General features: G+C 47.5%; 2 protein-coding genes across 12 annotated transcripts in view; one reads left to right on the top strand and one right to left on the bottom strand.

Annotated features, from left to right (window-relative positions):
* The window catches only part of LOC139762730 (uncharacterized), a 92,524-nt gene extending 83,996 nt beyond the window's left edge, over nucleotides 1-8,528 (top strand). For 5 of the 6 annotated variants that reach the window (XM_071687776.1, XM_071687773.1, XM_071687774.1 and 2 more), the window contains 2 exons: nucleotides 3,072-3,229; nucleotides 7,702-8,528. In XM_071687776.1, coding sequence (XP_071543877.1) covers nucleotides 3,072-3,229; nucleotides 7,702-7,757 — 214 coding nt within the window. In that variant the 3' untranslated portion in view covers nucleotides 7,758-8,528. Of the gene's footprint in view, nucleotides 1-3,071; nucleotides 3,230-7,414; nucleotides 7,595-7,701 lie in introns of all 6 variants that reach the window. The other variant, XR_011715815.1, reaches the window with a different exon arrangement.
* Nucleotides 8,529-9,366: 838 nt separating this feature from the next.
* Nucleotides 9,367-18,931, bottom strand: part of LOC139762731 (uncharacterized) — a 52,629-nt gene continuing 43,064 nt past the window's right edge. For 3 of the 6 annotated variants that reach the window (XR_011715816.1, XR_011715817.1, XM_071687777.1), the window contains 3 exons: nucleotides 13,067-13,311; nucleotides 10,009-10,186; nucleotides 9,367-9,732 (listed from right to left, as the gene is read on the bottom strand). Coding sequence is in view for 4 of the 6 variants with exons in the window: in XM_071687777.1 (XP_071543878.1) it covers nucleotides 10,183-10,186; nucleotides 13,067-13,311 (249 nt within the window). In the remaining 2 variants the exon portion in view is untranslated. Of the gene's footprint in view, nucleotides 9,753-10,008; nucleotides 10,187-13,066; nucleotides 13,312-18,931 lie in introns of all 6 variants that reach the window. The other 3 variants (XM_071687779.1, XM_071687778.1, XM_071687780.1) reach the window with 3 other exon arrangements.

Here is an 18,931-nt window from a genome sequence, read left to right as displayed (position 1 = left end):
TGTAAGTCCCACTCACCAGGCAGGTAACATGCACCAAGGTTCTTTTCCTTAATTTCTAAGATTGTCATGTTTGTGCTCTCCTCCTCCTGTTCTCTCCTCCTCCAGTAGTTGTTTACAGTTATGGCAGGTACATTGTGATTACGTCCTTCTTCAGACCCGCTCTAGTTGTTTCCCTCCTCAATCAGATGGTATCCATCTCCTCCTCCAGACAGGTCTTCATCCATACCACTTACTCCAATAGGTCTAAAACAGCAGCTCATTCTTCCGGAAAGTCCCGAACAGCTAACTCCTCCTCCTCATCGTCGAGACTGTGACCCTGGCAGGAAGATGGTCACCCTTGCCAGTTCACAGATACAGTCGATCATGACCGAAGATAACTTAGGTTGATTTTCTGGTCCTCAAGCATCACGTCAGGAGCAACACTGAGTGCTGTGGGAGGCACAGCGGGTGCTGTGGACACTTTGGAATTCACTTTGGGAGTTGTGGACACTGTAAGAGACATACTGGATGTTGTGGACACCATGGAAGACATGGGTAACGGCCTTGGTTAGATGGGTAAGTTAGATTTCCCATCCAACTGGTCGAGGTATACAGGATGTAGTAGCCACTTAGGAATACGAGAATCTGACTGCCAATTTGGCCATCAATTTAGACGCTGTGGCCACAGAGGGAAATCTTCGCCACTCATGAAAATTCTAACCCTTCAGAAAGACCCCGGTCACTCAGGAGTTGCTGTAGGCAGTTATAAGGCTGTGATGATGAGCACAATAGACATTCACAAGAAAGTTTGGAAGATGAAGTTAATCAGTGGAACATAGGTAGATGATGCAGCCACTCACGTATATATGGGTGTTGTAACCATCTATGTTGCTCACTGTTGCTGCTCACATCAATGTGTTGGACGCTTTAACCAGTCAGGAAGATATGTTGAGGGCACTGTAGCCATCTAGAAAGATATTGTAAATATCAGTAACTCAGGGAATATGGCGAGTGTTTTGGGAACCCGAGAAAACTCTGGGTATCTTCATTTTACATAAAAGCATATTGGGTACTATTGCCACTCGAGACATCTCAAAAGAGATAATTGGGCGCAGAGGTTACACAGGAAGACATAATTGGGTCGCTGCGGTCATTCAGTAAGACGTAACTGGGTCTGTGTTCACTCAGGAGGATATAATGAACGATGTCAACAACCAGAAAGACAAAGCAGATGACCAGGTGGCAGGCAGCATCCGTCTCGTCAAGGTGAAGTGTTGGTTCATCACGTCATAACGTGAGGCACTGCCGGATCTCCCCCCCACCTCCCATCCCACAACCACCCAGTAATACCGTCCCTCCCACAACACACATCCGGTAACAGCAGACGACAGATGTGAGCTACAGCAGGAGATGCTACATATGTCTCACAACAGGAGACAACAGTTAAATGCCACAACAGGAGACGATAGTTTTGTGTCATAACAGAAGACACATATGCGCCATAACAGAAGGCGAACGATATACGTTACGACAGGTGACGGAAGACATGCATCATTACAGAGGACGGGTACGTCCCATGTGATGACCAGCTTCCCCAATCAGGCCCTGAGCCGGGACGATGCTGGAGAGGGAACATCGTTGTTTAGAGAGAGAGAGAGAGAGAGAGAGAGAGAGTTCCGCTAGACTCAGTTAAGATGGTTGTCGTTACAGCATGACGCTATCTTCAGACTCCTTTATTGTTGTGGGTTTACCTCACGACAACGACTCGGCCCAAGTTTGGTTTTTCCAACATTCCTTTGGTCTTTCCAGCGAGGTGTAGCATAACGCTGGCTAACCCGCTGATCACCACGGACCAAGGCTTGATGATGATGGTACGATCCAGTACGACTGTACCACCCTCCAGCAGGACCATACGACCCTCCAGCAAGACCGTACGACCCTTCAGTGCGACGGTGCGAACTTTCGATGACTGAATAACCTTTGAGTAGATGATCTTCAAAGGTTTGGTGAAAGGTCAGGCCATCAAACCTTATGGTCGTATCGTAGAGTTCGAGGGTCGTGCCGTCGTGGCCAAGAGTCGTACCGTTGTGGTCAGAGGTCGTGGAGATCAGGTTCGAGACTGTTTATGCTCGACGATCTAACTGTAGTGAAGGATAAGACGTAACGAAGACGTGTGATTATCACAGGCTTACAGAGGAGTAGCTGCGCCACGCCTCTCCCCCAGGTGACAGTACAAGTGTGACCCTCTCGATCGTGCGTCCGGTAAACAAGGTGTGGTTGTAAGATGTGCATTTTCCTCGGGATCTCACTAGAACGTTTGGTGTGTTGTTGAGGAGGACTGAGAACACGGACGCATGATGGTTAGCCTTGGTGACCTGGCTGGGTATCCCCCGGAGAAACCCCCAGATACACCTCCACTGTCTGGGGTGGAACGTATTTGCTATCACTGAAAGACACAACAATGACTATAAAGTTTTGAATGTAGCCCAGGTAACAGCTGGTCACACTACAGCCCAAGTGACAGCTGGTCACACTACAGCCCAAGTGACAGCTGGTCACACTACAGCCCAGGTGACAGCTGGTCACACTACAGCCCAGGTGACAGCTGGTCACACTACAGCACAGGTAACAGCTGGTCACACTACAGCCCAGGTGACAGCTGGTCACACTACAGTTGAGGTGTGCGGAACGTGATGCAGCTAGACCCGGGTTGAGCAAGAGCATGATTCCGGGTTATGGAGGAGAGTCCTGGAGTCCCCTGCACTGGACAGGCAGGCCTGGGTTTTCCAGTCCTCAACCATCTTCCTGGTCGGGCTGGACGTGATCAACGTCTGACAGTCAGCCCATCTTAGAAGTCTGGACCATACATAAACTTCAGTTAGACTGATCCAGATGACTTGTTCGTATATTATCTCTCTGTCTCGTTATCTGTCTCTGTCTCTCCCTGGTAGATAGTGGCTGGTAGGCTCACACTGACCCAGGGCCCCCATCATGGCCGCCAACACTGCACATAACTCCTACTTTCTGTGTTCCAGAAATATTTATTTTTCTTTTAAACATCATTATTGTTATGAAATGTTGGCTCCCCGCAGGTACCCTCATAACTACTCCTCACTGCTGATGGGTCGTCCCAGGCTGCCCCAGTGTGTGGTGGGCAAGGCTGATCCCTGGGGCGCCGCCCCACGCCTTCATGATGACATGACCTTTGACCCCACCGCCGCCTACACCCACCATTTCTCCTCCATGTCAGGTCAGGGGCAGGTTTTGTAACCTATTTGTTTCTATTGTAAAATTAGCATGAAAGGATGATTGTATAAATCAACACACACACACACACACACACACACACACACACACACAAACTTCCGTGAACACAAACTGTCTCAAAAGGACGCAGTGGTCTGTTGCTGACTGAAATCCTTCGTGTTACTTTGGGTTCCTGTATTTGATGCTTTTACACTTAATGACGTCATTACTTTATACTGACCTCCAACTCAGCTCCTCTTCTCTCTATGATCGCTGTCTCCCCCAAGGTGTGTTCTCAGCTGAAGGTACGTCACATCTTTTCAAGTGATGTCATCTAAAAGCGTAATCCAGTTTGCGTTACGTCTGCCCTGACGCAGTTTATCTAATGTCAGATTACTTATCATCATGATGATATTATCATCACAAGACTTGTCTCAGATGGCTGGCGGCTCTGGTCGTTGTGTTCAGGCCTCGCGTTGGGTCATGCATCATTTGAACTGGAAATCAGTCATCAGTTACATCGACCAGTTCAGCTTCCCTGTCGTTATCCTCCCCAGGTAATGCAAGGGTTGGTGAGATCTCCCGCGGTTATTGTGAATGTGTGATAGTTTCTAACTACATGTGTTGTGAGCTGCTGGAGGGCGGGAGAGAGGGGCAGAGGGGGGCGGGGCTAAAAGCGACGATTCTGGGAGAGGAAGAGAGAGAGAGAGAGAGAGAGAGAGAGAGAGAGAGAGAGAGAGAGAGAGAGAGAGAGAGAGAGAGAGAGACGATGATAGGGAAAGAGAAGTGCGGGTGGCAGGGGATGGGATGGGGCTGTTGGCTGGGTTATTGCATTTAATTGTCTCGATCAAGAGGCCATGTCCGGACCCGCTACCGAGGCTGCTGACTTCGACTTGGGCTTCTAGCCACCCAAACTCTTTCCTTATGTGCTTCCTTCTGCTGGATACGGGTTTTGTTGTGTTACAGGAAACCCATCTGTTCTGGATGCTAACTCGCTCATGCAGGATGAGCAAGTACGTGTGAAAGAAAGAAATACAGGATGATATGTAGAGAGAGAGAGAGAGAGAGAGAGAGAGAGAGAGAGAGAGAGAGATGTGTGTGTGTGTGTGTGTGTGTGTGTGTGTGTTCTTGGGGAGGATGTCAAGATTTGGTAAGAGTTTATCAGTAGAGACGAGCATGAGATTTGCCAGCCCGACAGCTCAACACCTGGATCAGATAAGGTGGCAGCAGATGGACCAGGCCAGGGTTCAGCAGCTGAGATATATCAGGGGTCAGTGGATGGATTAGGTCAGAGGTCAGCAGTTGGTCCAGATCAGGAGTCAGCAGCTTATCAACGCTGGGTCAGGACAGGGTTCAGGTATCGTGTCAGAGGCACGGAGCAAAGTGAGGTCAGGTGGTGGACAGTCGTGGACCAGCAGGTGGGACAAGTCAGGACAGATGGACGAGATCAGAGATACAACATGTAGGGCAAGTCAGAGGTCAAGAGGGTGTAGAAGCCATGAGGACGGGTCGGGACACGGGCAGGACTCGGGGACAATATTACTGAGGAGGACGGGGCAAGTGACGTCGATAATGGCCCGGAACCCCTCACACATACAAGACTTCCGCTCGACTTCGTACGTTTTCAAAATACATTAACCTCCCCCGTCTGCCACTGGATGTATAGACTCTAAGACATAACACACAGGTTGAAACGACTACATAGGTTATAGAAGGAGGTAATAGAAGGCAGTTGTTGTGAGGTCAGAGGGTGGATCTATGAGTGGCCCAGGGGGTGGGAGGGAGCAGGACACTGCTGACGCCCTAGTGAGCGCGGGTCGTAAGATTAACATCCTGGTATGCAATAAACATACATTTTGGGGAGGTGTCGCGGCCATAATGGTTACACCAGTATTATTGATGGAAACATTATGGTAATACGTCCGTTATGGAACAGAGAATATGTTGGATATTGTCGTATGAGGAGGCTATTGATGCACTACACTGGGAGGGGCACATGACGGAACCACTCATGCATAGCATCAGTCAGGAGGATAGGGAGAGCATCATGTCGGGGAGCAACACTTCTCATGACGGTATCAGGCATCTGGTATCTTCCCTGTCGGTATGTCTCATGACCTCATGACGGTGTGAAGCGCCTGGTAGCAACACGTCTAGTAACCTGGATTTATATGAACATGACTCAGTCCCTTGTATGCCTCACAGCACCCATGACTTGTGAACACATCGTGGGATTTTGTGTGTTGCACAGCGGCGTGTTGGGTGGCGCTGCCCCAGCGGCATCACCAGGCTGAGCAACACGGCTCTCCCTCAGTCATGTGATGCCGTCATGAACGACGGTTTATCATGTAGTTGTAGTAGACAGGTGGGCTGAGGTGGAGCATGTTGGTTGACCTTACTGATAACAAGACGTGCAGCAGAGCATCAGTCACGTGTTATCACACTGACCACGAAGGTCATCAGTGTTAAGACGACCAGAGCTTACGAATGATCCCCCCCGTCTCTCTCCTCCACGATGATGGCGGTCATCACAGACTCACGCCAGGGCCGGCCCTCCAGTACCGCGGGAAACGCTCTTATCGGTAAAGCGGATCGGCCAAATACCCGAATGACCCGCGTCCGGGCGACCATGACACAATCAGGGCGCCTGGCCCGTGTCCCAGCATCAAAGTCTCCGCCTGTCGTGTGCTCGTGGCTCGCTATCAGCTGATCAACCAGTTAGTAGCAGAGACCCGATGTCAACAAATGGGAAGTTCCCACGGGGACGGAGACATACGTCAGTATGCACACTCCAGGGTCCCATCGACATCGGTATGCACACTTCAGGGTCCCATCGACATCAGTATGCACACTCCAGGGCTCCATCGACATCGGTATGCACACTCCAGAGTCCCATCAGACATCAGTATGCGCACTCCAGGGCACCATCAAACCTCAAGCACATTAACGAAACTCCCGGGCCTTGTCAGTTCACATCCTGCAGACACACTCATGGAGCGTGAGGCATCAGTATGTATTGCCCTACGTTCACTGTGCTATTAGTATGCGCATGTGGAAGTCCTGTGAGGAGTCATAATGCTCTATCTCGGGCACCGTAAGAACTTGATATGCTCTCCACGTGGCTCAATTAGTACAGATCCATGTGACTTGTGTCTGGATGTTTGGCTCTGCCAGCGATGGATGACTAGAATTAAAATGTCAACTTACGGAAAATGTGAGCTGGTCATCCGAGAGCATGGTGAAACATTGTTAAGAATGGTGAAACATTTCGAAACATAGACAAGAATGTGAGAACATGGCGTATGTGAAACATTTGTGAAGACTTGGGACGCAAGATGTTGACAGTTTTGTTAGGAACTGGAGAGTAAGTTTGCTTCCTGCTGGTGTGCGAGAGCTGAAGATCATGGAAACAGTTGTTGTTTTTGGTCCGTCTGTAGGTGAGACACAACACACTGACCCTCGTACATATACACTGCCAAACACATGGAATATTTCATGGGGAGATGGAGGAATGGGAAGACCAGAGGACATGACATGAAACCAAGTGAAAATAAATCGTCAGCAAAGACTTACAGAAGTACTTACCCAGTAGAAGAGTTGTGGGGGTTATAATGGCATGACCTTTGCATGAATTTGTAATTGTTGACAACATCAAGTTATTGAAGATGTGTGATAGAGAATGTTCAAGAGATAGGGTTCCATGAGTGTAGAGCACCCTCCCTGTACAGTACAAGAGATGGGCCCCCACCAGTATAGACCTCCCTCCCCCGTACTGTAGAACAGGTAATAACCCACACACATTACATGGGAAGGTAGGCTCATCTCTGCTCGGCTGGCCATTTACGCAGCTGTCAAGGTACAAAGGCGGGATTTTCCAGTAGATTTGCTGTGCTTCAGTGTACTCTGGTCTGCACATCCTGGGCCGCTAACATTACCACTGAAGTGTTTACCTGATTCTATAAGGTTTTGTAAGTAGTAAAGTATTCTAATTATCTTATTTGTGTCACAACTTAGATTCAACTTTCCAATATTTCAGTAGGTTAATCTTTCAGTTTTGAAACATTATATATACTTTACTTTCAATTTTCGACTGATGGTTGAATTTTGTTAAATAAATCATTGCGATATATCATGTAAAACTTCACACTTTTCTGTTGTGACCTTCCAATAATTCTCTTTCTATTTACAGCTGTACAAGAAATGTAAACATAGCATAAGGAAGAACATCCATAGAGATTTTCATGAAAGTCTGAAGCATTGCAGATCTGGTCAACATGCTGGGTTATTACCTGGCGGTTCTCCAGTCTTCAAAATTTCGTCATAAGTGTTACTGTGCTGAATGAGAATGTGACCCAAAACGTAATTTTAGGTAATTCAACCTGATACACAAGTACAGAGAGGTAGGTGCTGCAACAGGCTACCAAGGCATATACCTCCATATCTGAATATAATTTTAATATTATCTTTATTTTGCAGGTCTGGAGGGTGCTGGGGCATCCCAGGAAGCCAGCAAGGACCTGTATTGGTTCTAGAGACCAAACCCATCAGTCCACGCCCACGCCAGGCCCAGCTGTACCTCCTGCTCAAGGTCTGCATGACTGTACACTACAAGTGATCCCGGCTGATACAACGCTTCCCCGGGCTGCACCAGTACTGGCACTGTGCACCAGTACTGGCACCGAGCACCAGTCCGAACAATACCGGGAGTGCGAGTATTGTGGTAGAGGGAAGGAGTGGGTAGAGTCAGCCAGGATACAGCTGACCTGTTGTACTGCCTTGCGAGGCGGGGAAACAGTAATGCTATACACCCACACCAGTTTCCTGCTATGCAATGATCCTTCATCTGTAGTTCTTGTGCAAGTTACCAAGACAAGCAAGAAGTAATCTTGGTATCACATTTGGTAGAGACGCTCTAGCGTAGAACTGACAGACGTTGCAAACGTTAGATGAACAGTGATTTGGTGTTACTTGTGAAGAGAGAAACACTGGCATGCAACACTGTTGCCTCGGTGGTGTTCAATTAACCGTCGTCAAGGAAGATGATGTTACACGTTCCCTCTGATGTGTTTGAAAAACCGAAATTCCCAGTTGATGTTCACTGCAAGGGTAAAGCACCAGAGGACAGCATACATCGCAGGAACACAATTTCACAGTGGAAAAAGAAGGAACAGTGAAATTATGAAGTGAAAGGAATAGCGAAATTCGTGATAATGAAAATTCATTACACATGTTACAGGACGTACAAGTTGTGTCTCCGCTGTGTGACTGGAGGCAACACATTGTTCATACAGTTATCTGCACCACCTTACCGTATATATCTCAACCAACTGACGACAAATTGACTATATTACCTTCCTTGGCCAGAGTCCCTTCTGTAGAGGTGCCAGGTTGGTCAGGAGGGCGGCAGGTTGTGGGCCCACAGTCCGTCTGTACAGGGAGTGAAGGACACCTGGGGAGGAGGGGTTCAGTGTCCTCAGTAGGGAAGGTCTCCTGGATGTGTTGGTGCTGTTAGAGAGATGGACGTGTAGTAGTAACCGGCAGGATGGTTGATCAGTGCTAATGTGTCATTTCAGCGAGAACATGTTGGGTCTTGGATGAGTTTACCGGCGAGGAGGAGTATGATGTTATTACTGGTTCTTGAAATATGAGACACGAGTCAGTTTTTATTATCTGTACTTATGGAGTGGTTTGGAATGCAAGGTTCTGGTGGTGCTGCAAAACATGTTAAGGGTGGATTGTATTGGGATGGTTCTTGTATAGCCATGCAAGGCTGTCTGGTGGCTCGGCGGCTGGCGAGTGTTCTGAGTAATAGCATAACAGGTTTGAAGCTGCGTTATATTGGTACTGAGGGAGTGGATGACAAGGCAGAGGAAGCCTACCTGAGGGTGGAGTGGACGGTTTGTTTGTATAGGATACGAAGGTTGATGTGATGATGAGAATACTGAGATAAAGAAGGGTTCATGTCGTCTGTAATCGTTATCATACCTGGATGAAATCTTTGTCTTGATGATGAAAGATGGACCTTACCTGAGATAACATCGCCGTCATGATGTTATCTAAAGTCCCCCCCCCCGCCGCCACTGGTTCACAGGTCAGTGTGGGGGAGGACGTGCAACACCTCTGGGTATAAAACCAACTAGATAATACATCAGTGTAAGCCTTTATTCCTCAATTTACAAAAAAACAGTTTTGTTCTAGAACACAGAACACACTTTGCTGATCCTCAGTCCAGTCAGCAAACTATAAGATTTTTTTTTTTTGTAACATCACTTATTGGTAGTTGTCTGTAGCAGTGGAAGTTAGATCAAGGCTCAACACAGAGGCGAGTGGTGTTGGCTGAAGACCTACGTCGAGGCTTGCGTCATCAGGAGGGGGGGGAGGGAAGGTCTTGGTGTGTTGCGAGGACACAACACAAGGGAAGGTTAATGATGTACCACAGCGCCTCGGGTCAGGGGAGCCTGCTGGAACTAACTGGGTATGATGTTCATTCGTCCTGGATCCAGTTACCTGTTCAAAGTAAATTTGGTCTGGAAATTCAAGAAAAACTTTGATACGATTAGAATGAAATGTATAATGATTTTGTAACAGTTTATGATGTGTGATTCTTAGAATAACAGATTCAAGGCTTCCACTGTAATTCTTAATTGACTAAGGAAAATGAAATATTTCTATTAATAATGTGACCCATTAAAGAACTTAATCTTCCATTTAGAGCACGACGGTACGACTCCTGAGCACGACGACACGACCCTTGGGTATGACAGCCTAGGGTTTAAGATGCACCTTGATGGTCGGGTCATACTGTCGTGCTGCGGGGTCGAACTGTCGTGCTCACAGAGTTATGGAATGACGTCGTCCGGGACATCCCAAACTTGGCCAGGGACCTTGATGTCTCAGGTGATGTCCCATGTATCAGACAACCCAGCTAGAACGACCTCTTCCACAGTATGATCCATGTTACCTGGAAAGAACAACAAACTATTAGAGAAAATATAAAAATCCTGGTTATTTTTATGGAAAGTATATAAACACGACACTTGAGAATGTTTTATAAATATTTTGACAAGTTTAAACCAAGAAAACACAATGATGTATGAGAGAATGTGTTATAACTGACCCTTTGGTTGTATGATGTATTAATAGACGCTGCTGTTAGAAACAAATGTATGGGAATCTATTAGTTGTTCATACCCTGCAATTGTCAAGTTACAGTAACCAGTTAGTCAATATTATATGTACACATATTAATGAGACGAATCCTGTACACTTCGTACATCATCATGGAAGTTGTAAGTTAAATTCTTTTCCACTGTTTAATCATAGTTGATACTAACGATTTTTATGTTAACACGCAGATTAAAAGTCATCGTTGATAACATATCTTTTCCTCTCCTTCATATATTCAGTGCAATTGACGTAAATAGTCGAAACACCCGTGTTCATATCTCATGACTATCGTCCATAACGACGTACCAAGAAGGAAATGGGGCGTTGGCGTAGATCTGAATACCCACAAATCTCATCACATTGCGAAAAAATGCGCTAACCCCGTCATTGATTCGCTATAGCAGGGCGGCCAATCAGGAAGCAGATCGATAAGAGTGGCCCCGCCCACTACAATCGAGTGGCCAATCACAGCCTGGATCATGCCTGGTGGGAACGCCTTTCCTTATCAATGTAGGACACCAAACAAGGCAGTTTAACCAGTCATGGCGGACATAATAACCATGATGAACAGCATGACTTGATTACAAACTAAATTACAACATTTTGTTTACAAACATTTTAAAATCGACTTGGGTAAAAGACGTAAAGATGGAACTACTGAGAGAGTTGTAGATGGATAGATATAGTCAGTGATAGATGGAAGGGCTAGTTGGAGTAGCGCTGACCAATGAATAGATACACAAAGTTGCGAGAGAGAGAACTGCAAGTGTTGGTGAGGGACAGTTCTATATTTGTGAGGGAGAGAGCCTGAGTACTAGTGAGGGAGAGAGCCTGAGTACTAGTGAGGGAGAGAGCCTGAGTACTAGTGAGGGAGAGAGCCTGAGTACTAGTGAGGGAGAGAGTCTGAAAGTTGGAGAGAGGGTAGGAGGGTAGGCGAGACTCGGTGTTGGAGTGAACGTGCAACACTGCTGCGAGAAGAGCACCACCTATTCTGCCTGAGGTTCACCACCAGCCTGGCAACACTGGTGGTGGCACCACCAGCCTGGCAACACTGGTGGTGGCACTACCAGCCTGGCAACACTGGTGGTGGCACTACCAGCCTGGCAACACTGGTGGTGGCACTACCAGCCTGGCAACACTGGTGGTGGCACCACCAGCCTGGCAACACTGGTGGTGGCACTACCAGCCTGGCAACACTGGTGGTGGCACCACCAGCCTGGCAACACTGGTGGTGGCACTACCAGCCTGGCAACACTGGTAGTGCCACCAACATAATGGTAGTAAAGATTTTTACGACTACCAAACCGTCAGCTCCGTCTCGAGCTGAGGATATCTCCATTTCGCTATCTGTTACTTGCTATCTTTTTACTGGGCCCCAGCCAGCGATAGCACCATTACACAACTTGTTGGCTATCACTCTCTCTCTCTCTCTCTCTCTCCTCCTTGTGCACGATATCTTTTCTCTTACCCCCCCTCCCATTCCCCCCTCACTCGTTCCTGCCTTACGATATCATATTTCGCTATCTGCTGCTCCAAACTTATCATTTGTGCTGTGTGTTACATTCTCCTATTTTTCACTCTTTCCTCAAAAGGATATATATTACTTTGCTCTCACTTGGACATAATGTTATCTTCACTGTTAATGGTGACGTGTCGCTTGTTATCTGTTAGCCTGTCCACGTAGTGAAATCTTCGCTATCGAGCCGAGTCTGATTAACCTATGAACACATTTTTCACTCTTACGAATCTTACTTCCTGATATCTTCACCCTGCTGGTTAGGTTCCTCTTACCGATATCATTATTACTATCGTTACCTCATGTTTGATACAGCTATCGTGTTGCTCAGTGTCAACATACTGACTTGTGTTCACACCTTGGTGTCCAGCGTCACTTACATTTTCTTCTAACAACTTAAGGTTTAACTTCGCTAACCTCCTGATATCTTGTTCAGGATACCTTCCTTGCCCCTTTTTGTAAAGGAACATTAATGATATCCATTCGTCTAGCTACTGCTATGTTGTACTTGATTCCTTTATCAATGTGTTGATATCTTTCTTCATCTTTCCTGGGAGACAGACAGCACTTGTTATCTTATTCGTCTTCCCCTCTCAGTCGTTCACTCTTGTTTATAACTCGTTAATCCCGGGTGTTGACCCCTACCACTTGTGATTAACGAGGGTAAGTTGATCATACCAACTGCTGAAGATAAGAGCTGGTCAATTGCGGTACAGCAGGTAACCTCACTGCCACTTGTATGGCACAGTTCACTGCTTGTTGTATGGCACAGTTCACTGCTTGAGTGATATAATTCACTGCTTGTTACAATATACATAATTCACTCCCTCGTTACAAGACGTATAATTACATCTCGTTGAGGAAGACGTAAATCCCAGCTGGCAACCAACATACTGTTTTCTGTTTGTTTTGTACTTCCTGACACTCTCCACTGTGTTGACGCTGAGATACTTTACCTAAGATTGTCTCGGTGATCTTAGTGTTCGAATGCCTCCCTCTGTCATGCACATGAACCTAGCAGCTAGCGTAAACATTCTGATTTTTTTTGGACAATACAAAGTTGTTGTCTGGATGAAATAGTGACGTGTTACAGCTATCATAAACACAGATAACTTCCCGTTTGACAAGACAAGAAGAATAAGTTTTTAATGTACTCACACAAGGAAGAATATGAACTGGTTTAAGACCTCCGTCGCGAAGCCAGTAGTCACCGTGTTGAAGCAAGGAGTGAGACACTTGGTGGCGCCTCCCCTATAGTGGATTGGGTTTCGTGTTCTTGTGTTTGTCTTGGCCACAGATACAACGAATGTAAACATAATGGCTGGTCTTGTTTCACTGTGTTCTGACCCAACCAGACCACTGAATGAACGGCTGGGTAGTGGCTGGCCTCGTCTCCCGGAAAGCTGTCAAGTGTGACAAAAGAGAAAGGATTAATTATAGAAGGACAGGAGGAAAGTAGCAATGATAATTGTAGTGATAACAATGATAACAGTAATTACAATGATAATGATAATAATGATATAATACCACCACCAGGACGGTAGTGTCTCCAAACATACCCATGTTTTCCCTGACGGATGTTGGCCTCTCCTCCTACACACACCTTAACGCACTCAGGACCTCCCGAGCCCCACCTCCTACTTAACTCATTTCCACGACCAAGGTTGTCTCTGCTGCTACGTCTGCTCCCTGGGACCTAGAACACTTCACTCCTTCCAGATTCTTCCCCTTCCTTGTAGACTCACACTCGAGCCATCCTGTCCAGCCGTCATCATACTTTTGTACATACTAACTTTCTACTTCACCCGTCCACACACACTGCCACATACACACTGCCACACACACACACACACACTGCCACACACACACTGCCACACACACACACACACACACTGCCACACACACTTTCCTTCCACACACCAGCCTCTGAGGTTTCTTTCTCGAGTCTGCCACCAAAGCCGCGTCATCTGCAACTGACTCCCCCCAAACCCCATTCCTACTCACCAAAATAAGTCAAGAAATTACAACAGTGAAGAATATGTGTAAAATAGATTCCTGGATGAGAATATGTGTGTGTGTGTGTGTGTGTGTGTGTGTGTGTGTGTAGGGGTGAGGAGTGTCCAGTGAACTTGTAGAAGGTCGAGCGAGCGTGTGGAAGGTTCAGCGAGCGAAAACAAATGAACATTTGTGAGGAAGGGTCGCCATCAGACGTTACATGGAATGTTTGTGAAAGTAAATGATCCCAGTAGTCAGGAGGAGAGTGTGGGGCGGGGAGACAGCTACGGTACTGACGGACCAGCAGGGGAGACAGCTACGGTACTGACGGACCAGCAGGGGAGACAGCTACGGTACTGACGGACCAGCAGGGGAGACAGCTACGGTACTGACGGACCAGCAGGGGAGACAGCTACGGTACTGACGGACCAGCAGGGGAGACAGCTACGGTACTGACGGACCAGCAGGGGAGACAGCTACGGTACTGACGAACCAACTACGGTACTGACACAAGACAACCTACACTGACCCATGTAAAACGTAAGTGGGTAACTATGATCATGCGAGAACATTACAGGTACTGAACCTGTCCGACTCGTCTTGTGACGTAGGTATACCAGGAACCTGACAATGCTGGGTCACCGGCACACTTGAGACGCAGTGGGCGAGGAATGTGTACAGATGATGTCGGTTAACCAGCAGTGAAAAGCTGGACCGAGAATTGGGAGAGATGCTTGGGGGAGGAGAGAGAGAGAGAGAGAGAGAGAGAGAGAGAGAGAGAGAGAGAGAGAGAGAGAATGTGTGGTGACCACTCTTCAGCTATGAAGAAAGGGGTCAAAGGTCACAAGGAAATATCACCAATACAGTAAACACAAAACCCTTTTGTTAGAGTAGTTTTTGGGGTGAACAACCCTTTAGTTGTTCATGTTATTACTACTATTCATGAACCTCTGTGAACATGAGAACACCTAACAGTGAAGCAGCCTATGATCCAAGTTATACCAGCCTGGTCTTCCTGTGTTTCCTCTACACTACACATGCAGAGCAGGTCACGCTACAATACCCACTGTCCCTCTTACACCATCTGTGAGGAGGTACTCAACATGTTGCTCCTCCACACTTTCCCCAACCATCACCCGGACATCATCAGACGATCCAACAGTTCAGCAAGACGTGTCCATCACTCCCGCCGCCGCTCCTTCCTGCCACCAGAGATCCCTTGTCCCCTGGGCATGTAGTCAGTCACCATTAACAAATTGAGCCAATCCCACCTGGTACAAACCGCTACCAGCCTATAATCAGAGTTATACCAGCCTATAGTCCCAGTTATACCAGCCCATAGTCCCAGTTATACCAGCCCATAGTCCCAGTTATATCAGCCTATAGTCCCAGTTATACCAGCCTATAGTCCCGGTTATACCAGCCCATAGTCCCAGTTATACCAGCCCATAGTCCCAGTTATACCAGCCTATAGTCCCAGTTATACCAGCCCATAGTCCCAGTTATACCAGCCTATAGTCCCAGTTATACCAGCCTATAGTCCCAGTTATACCAGCCTATAGTCCCAGTTATACTAGCTTATATATAATCCGAGTTATACCAGTCTATACTTGGAGTTATACGAGTCTATGAACAGAGAGCTGCTATAATTGGCTCCTGTACCAGGGTTGTGTTTCGTCAGATGGCGCAACACTAGAAGTTTACGACTTTCTAAATTTTGGGTGAATTTCTAACTTGTGTGTTTTATGAGGGAATATTTGGTGGCTTTATAAGTGTAATATGGCGCCGTGTTTACGACTGGACCGGGTGTTGTATGCTGGCCCATTTAAACCCTTAGTGGCGCTGTATCTCTCGTTGATCACCAGAGATGACGTTAATCTCGATGAACACCGGAGATGGCGTTAATCCCGGGTCACAGGGCCTCCCTCCCTCCCTCGCTGGAGTTATTCCTGCCACCAGACACCCCAGACGTCCCTCACCACACCCGTGCTGGTAACACTGACAACCACGCTGTTGCCAAGTTGTTCACGACGCCCGTGCTGGTAACACTGACACCTGCCATGTGCCACATCACTCACGTTCTGGTAACACTAACGCCCGCGTTGTTACCACGTCCCTCACGACACATGTTCTGGTAACGCTGACACCAGCTCTGTGCCACGTCCCTTACGACAGCCACACTACGACTACTAACACATAACCAAATGAAAATTCAGTGTCGTTTACGCCGCCCACACGCCCACCACCGCCCACACGCCCACCACTTCAGGACAGACCAACGTACCGACATTGGGTAAAAAGACGCACGAAATGTTGGTCATCATTTAGCAAGTCATGTGTGATATACCCTGACGTCTTTCCTTATAATTCATTACGTTTCAGGTTAACATCACTTTGATGAAGACATCTAAATGATCTTTTACAGCAGAAGGTGACGAGGGAAGTCGTCACGTGTGTGCCCGAAAGAAATAAAAGAAAAATTCTGCTTAAATATAATTCTTCCTGGCCGAGTCGAGGTATACAAGCAGTCAGAGGGGCGATGACTGCGAGGTGGCGCTGGTGATGATGATGAGTGGTGGCGACAGTGATGGTCCAGGTGTGTCTGGGATGACGACTCGTTACCATCAATTAGCGAGTATTTCTGCCACACTGTTGCCAGAGCCTCGCAGGCTGAACCTGCAGGGTTAACCCCAGGTGACTACAGACCAGCACCAGCTCCTGACACGTACAACAACAACAACAGATCAGTTGATCCAACACAACTGGTCACCAACTCTCTATGGTAAATATAAGGTGGTAAGTATTACCAACTGATGAGCAGGTAGCTCACCCTGCGTTGGCACCACTGCAACCCCGTCAGCATTTACTGGCCATTCCGGACGGCACGTGCCCCCCCCCCCCCCCCAGGCAGGAGGGAGAGGGGAGAGTGGCCAGACGGAGGTGAGTGAGGGAGTGTCAGGGAAGAGTGGACGAGAGCCAGGGAAACATTCATTAGTACAGCACAGTATTGGTCTATCATTGATATTCAGAGAAGACCTGTGTGGCCTGTTTAGGTGCAACCTTCCTTAAGCGTGACCCCACCCAGTGCGAACCCACCCAGTGCGAACCCACCCAGATGTGACCCCACCCAGTGCGAACCCATCCAGTGCGAACCCACCCAGTGCGAACCCACCCAGTGCGAACCCACCCAGATGTGACCCCACAACGTAAATGGGACTATAGTGTCTCCAAACATACCCATGTTTTCCCTGACGGATGTTGGCCTCTCCTCCTACACACACCTTAACGCACTCAGGACCTCCCGAGCCCCACCTCCTACTTAACTCATTTCCACGACCAAGGTTGTCTCTGCTGCTACGTCTGCTCCCTGGGACCTAGAACACTTCACTCCTTCCAGATTCTTCCCCTTCCTTGTAGACTCACACTCGAGCCATCCTGTCCAGCCGTCATCATACTTTTGTACATACTAACTTTCTACTTCCCCCGTCCACACACACTGCCACATACACACTGCCACACACACACACTGCCACACACACACTGCCACACACACACACACACACTGCCACACACCAGCCTCTGAGGTTTCTCGAGTTTAGCTGGGCTGTGTAGGAGACTGTTGGCAGGGAGTATAGAGAAGATAGCAATGCTGGTGTAAGGACTTTAGGTGTGATAAACTGTGGAAAAGCTGGCAGGAGGATGCGTTAAGGTGTGTAGCAGAAGGATGTGTTCTGGTTTGATGGCAGGAGGGTGTGTTCTGGTGTGATGGCAGGAGGGTGCGTTCTGGTGTGATGGCAGGAGGGTGCGTTCTGGTGTGATGGCAGGAGGGTGCGTTCTGGTTTGATGGCAGGAGGGTGTGTTCTGGTGTGATGGCAGGAGGGTGTAGCATCAGTTCAAAGATCATAATGACAGGAAGCAGCAGCAGGACGCACGACATGTTAACAAGATGGTGTGGTGGAAAGCTGGATGTGTTGTGCTGATGCACAGCTCAGCCTAGTGGAGTGATAATGATCAAGATCATCAGCTGTGTTCCTTAACTTTGCTCTACACGAGTACAAATATTAAACAAAATTTTGTGTACGTATTTTCTCATACTTCTACATCCTGAAAATTTCTCTTGAAGTTTCGTCAGGTGTGAGGACTTCGTGGTGAGAGACCTCGACACAGACTAGTACATCCCTGGACTCTAACAGCAAATGTCTCTCACACCACACAACAGATATCTGATCCCTCTACAGACAGACGTATCTCAGAACACATCTCATACCACAGAAAACATTTTCCATACCTCCAAAAGCAGACATTTCATCTACGTACGTGTTTGCAATAGTCTGTAAATTTCCATTTTGTTTATTACTACATCTACGAGGGTTAAGAACAAGCAATGATAATAAATGAAGAAGGAAAAGATTGAATAATGGAAAAGAATAGAATACGAGTCAGTTGTAAAGGTTCAACTTCAGTTTGGTGTTACTCAGTTGAAGAATGAAAAATATAATATTAGTTAAAAGTTTAGATAAGATGGCGTGAGGATAGGCATAGCGAGAGGCATTAATACCGAAATATGAAGACCACAACACTTGCGGGTATGCCTCAAGTTGCATCGTTAGCATGATGGAGTGGACAGTCGACGTGGACCACAGAGGAACGTTGACCCGTCCACGGTATCTGTCAAGAGTGACAGGTCTTACTGAGGTATCTGTACCCGGACAGTGAGGCGGCCTCCTCAGGCGTGGGTGATGGCCACATCTCTCACAGGTCTGGCTGCTGTCACACTCCATCTCGACTGGTGTATATACAGCCAGTCATACCATGTGTATACATAGATAACACAACCATACAGACATACACCTTTAGTGCCTCTCCTGTGGTGTCCCTCAGGCAACATGCATAGGACACGCATGCTTCTACATTCTTCAAAACAATGCCTTGATTGACCAACCTGCTTGTTGGAAGTACATCGACAATTCTCCTACTGTCATTAACGTTGCCGGCAGCTCCCGAGTCTGCTCTTAAGCAAGAACTAGA

This window comes from Panulirus ornatus, chromosome 44 (genome assembly GCF_036320965.1).
Source record: "Panulirus ornatus isolate Po-2019 chromosome 44, ASM3632096v1, whole genome shotgun sequence".
Lineage (NCBI taxonomy): Eukaryota > Metazoa > Arthropoda > Malacostraca > Decapoda > Palinuridae > Panulirus > Panulirus ornatus.
Note: the sequence above shows the minus strand (reverse complement) of the source record. Positions and strands in the feature narration are given on the sequence as shown.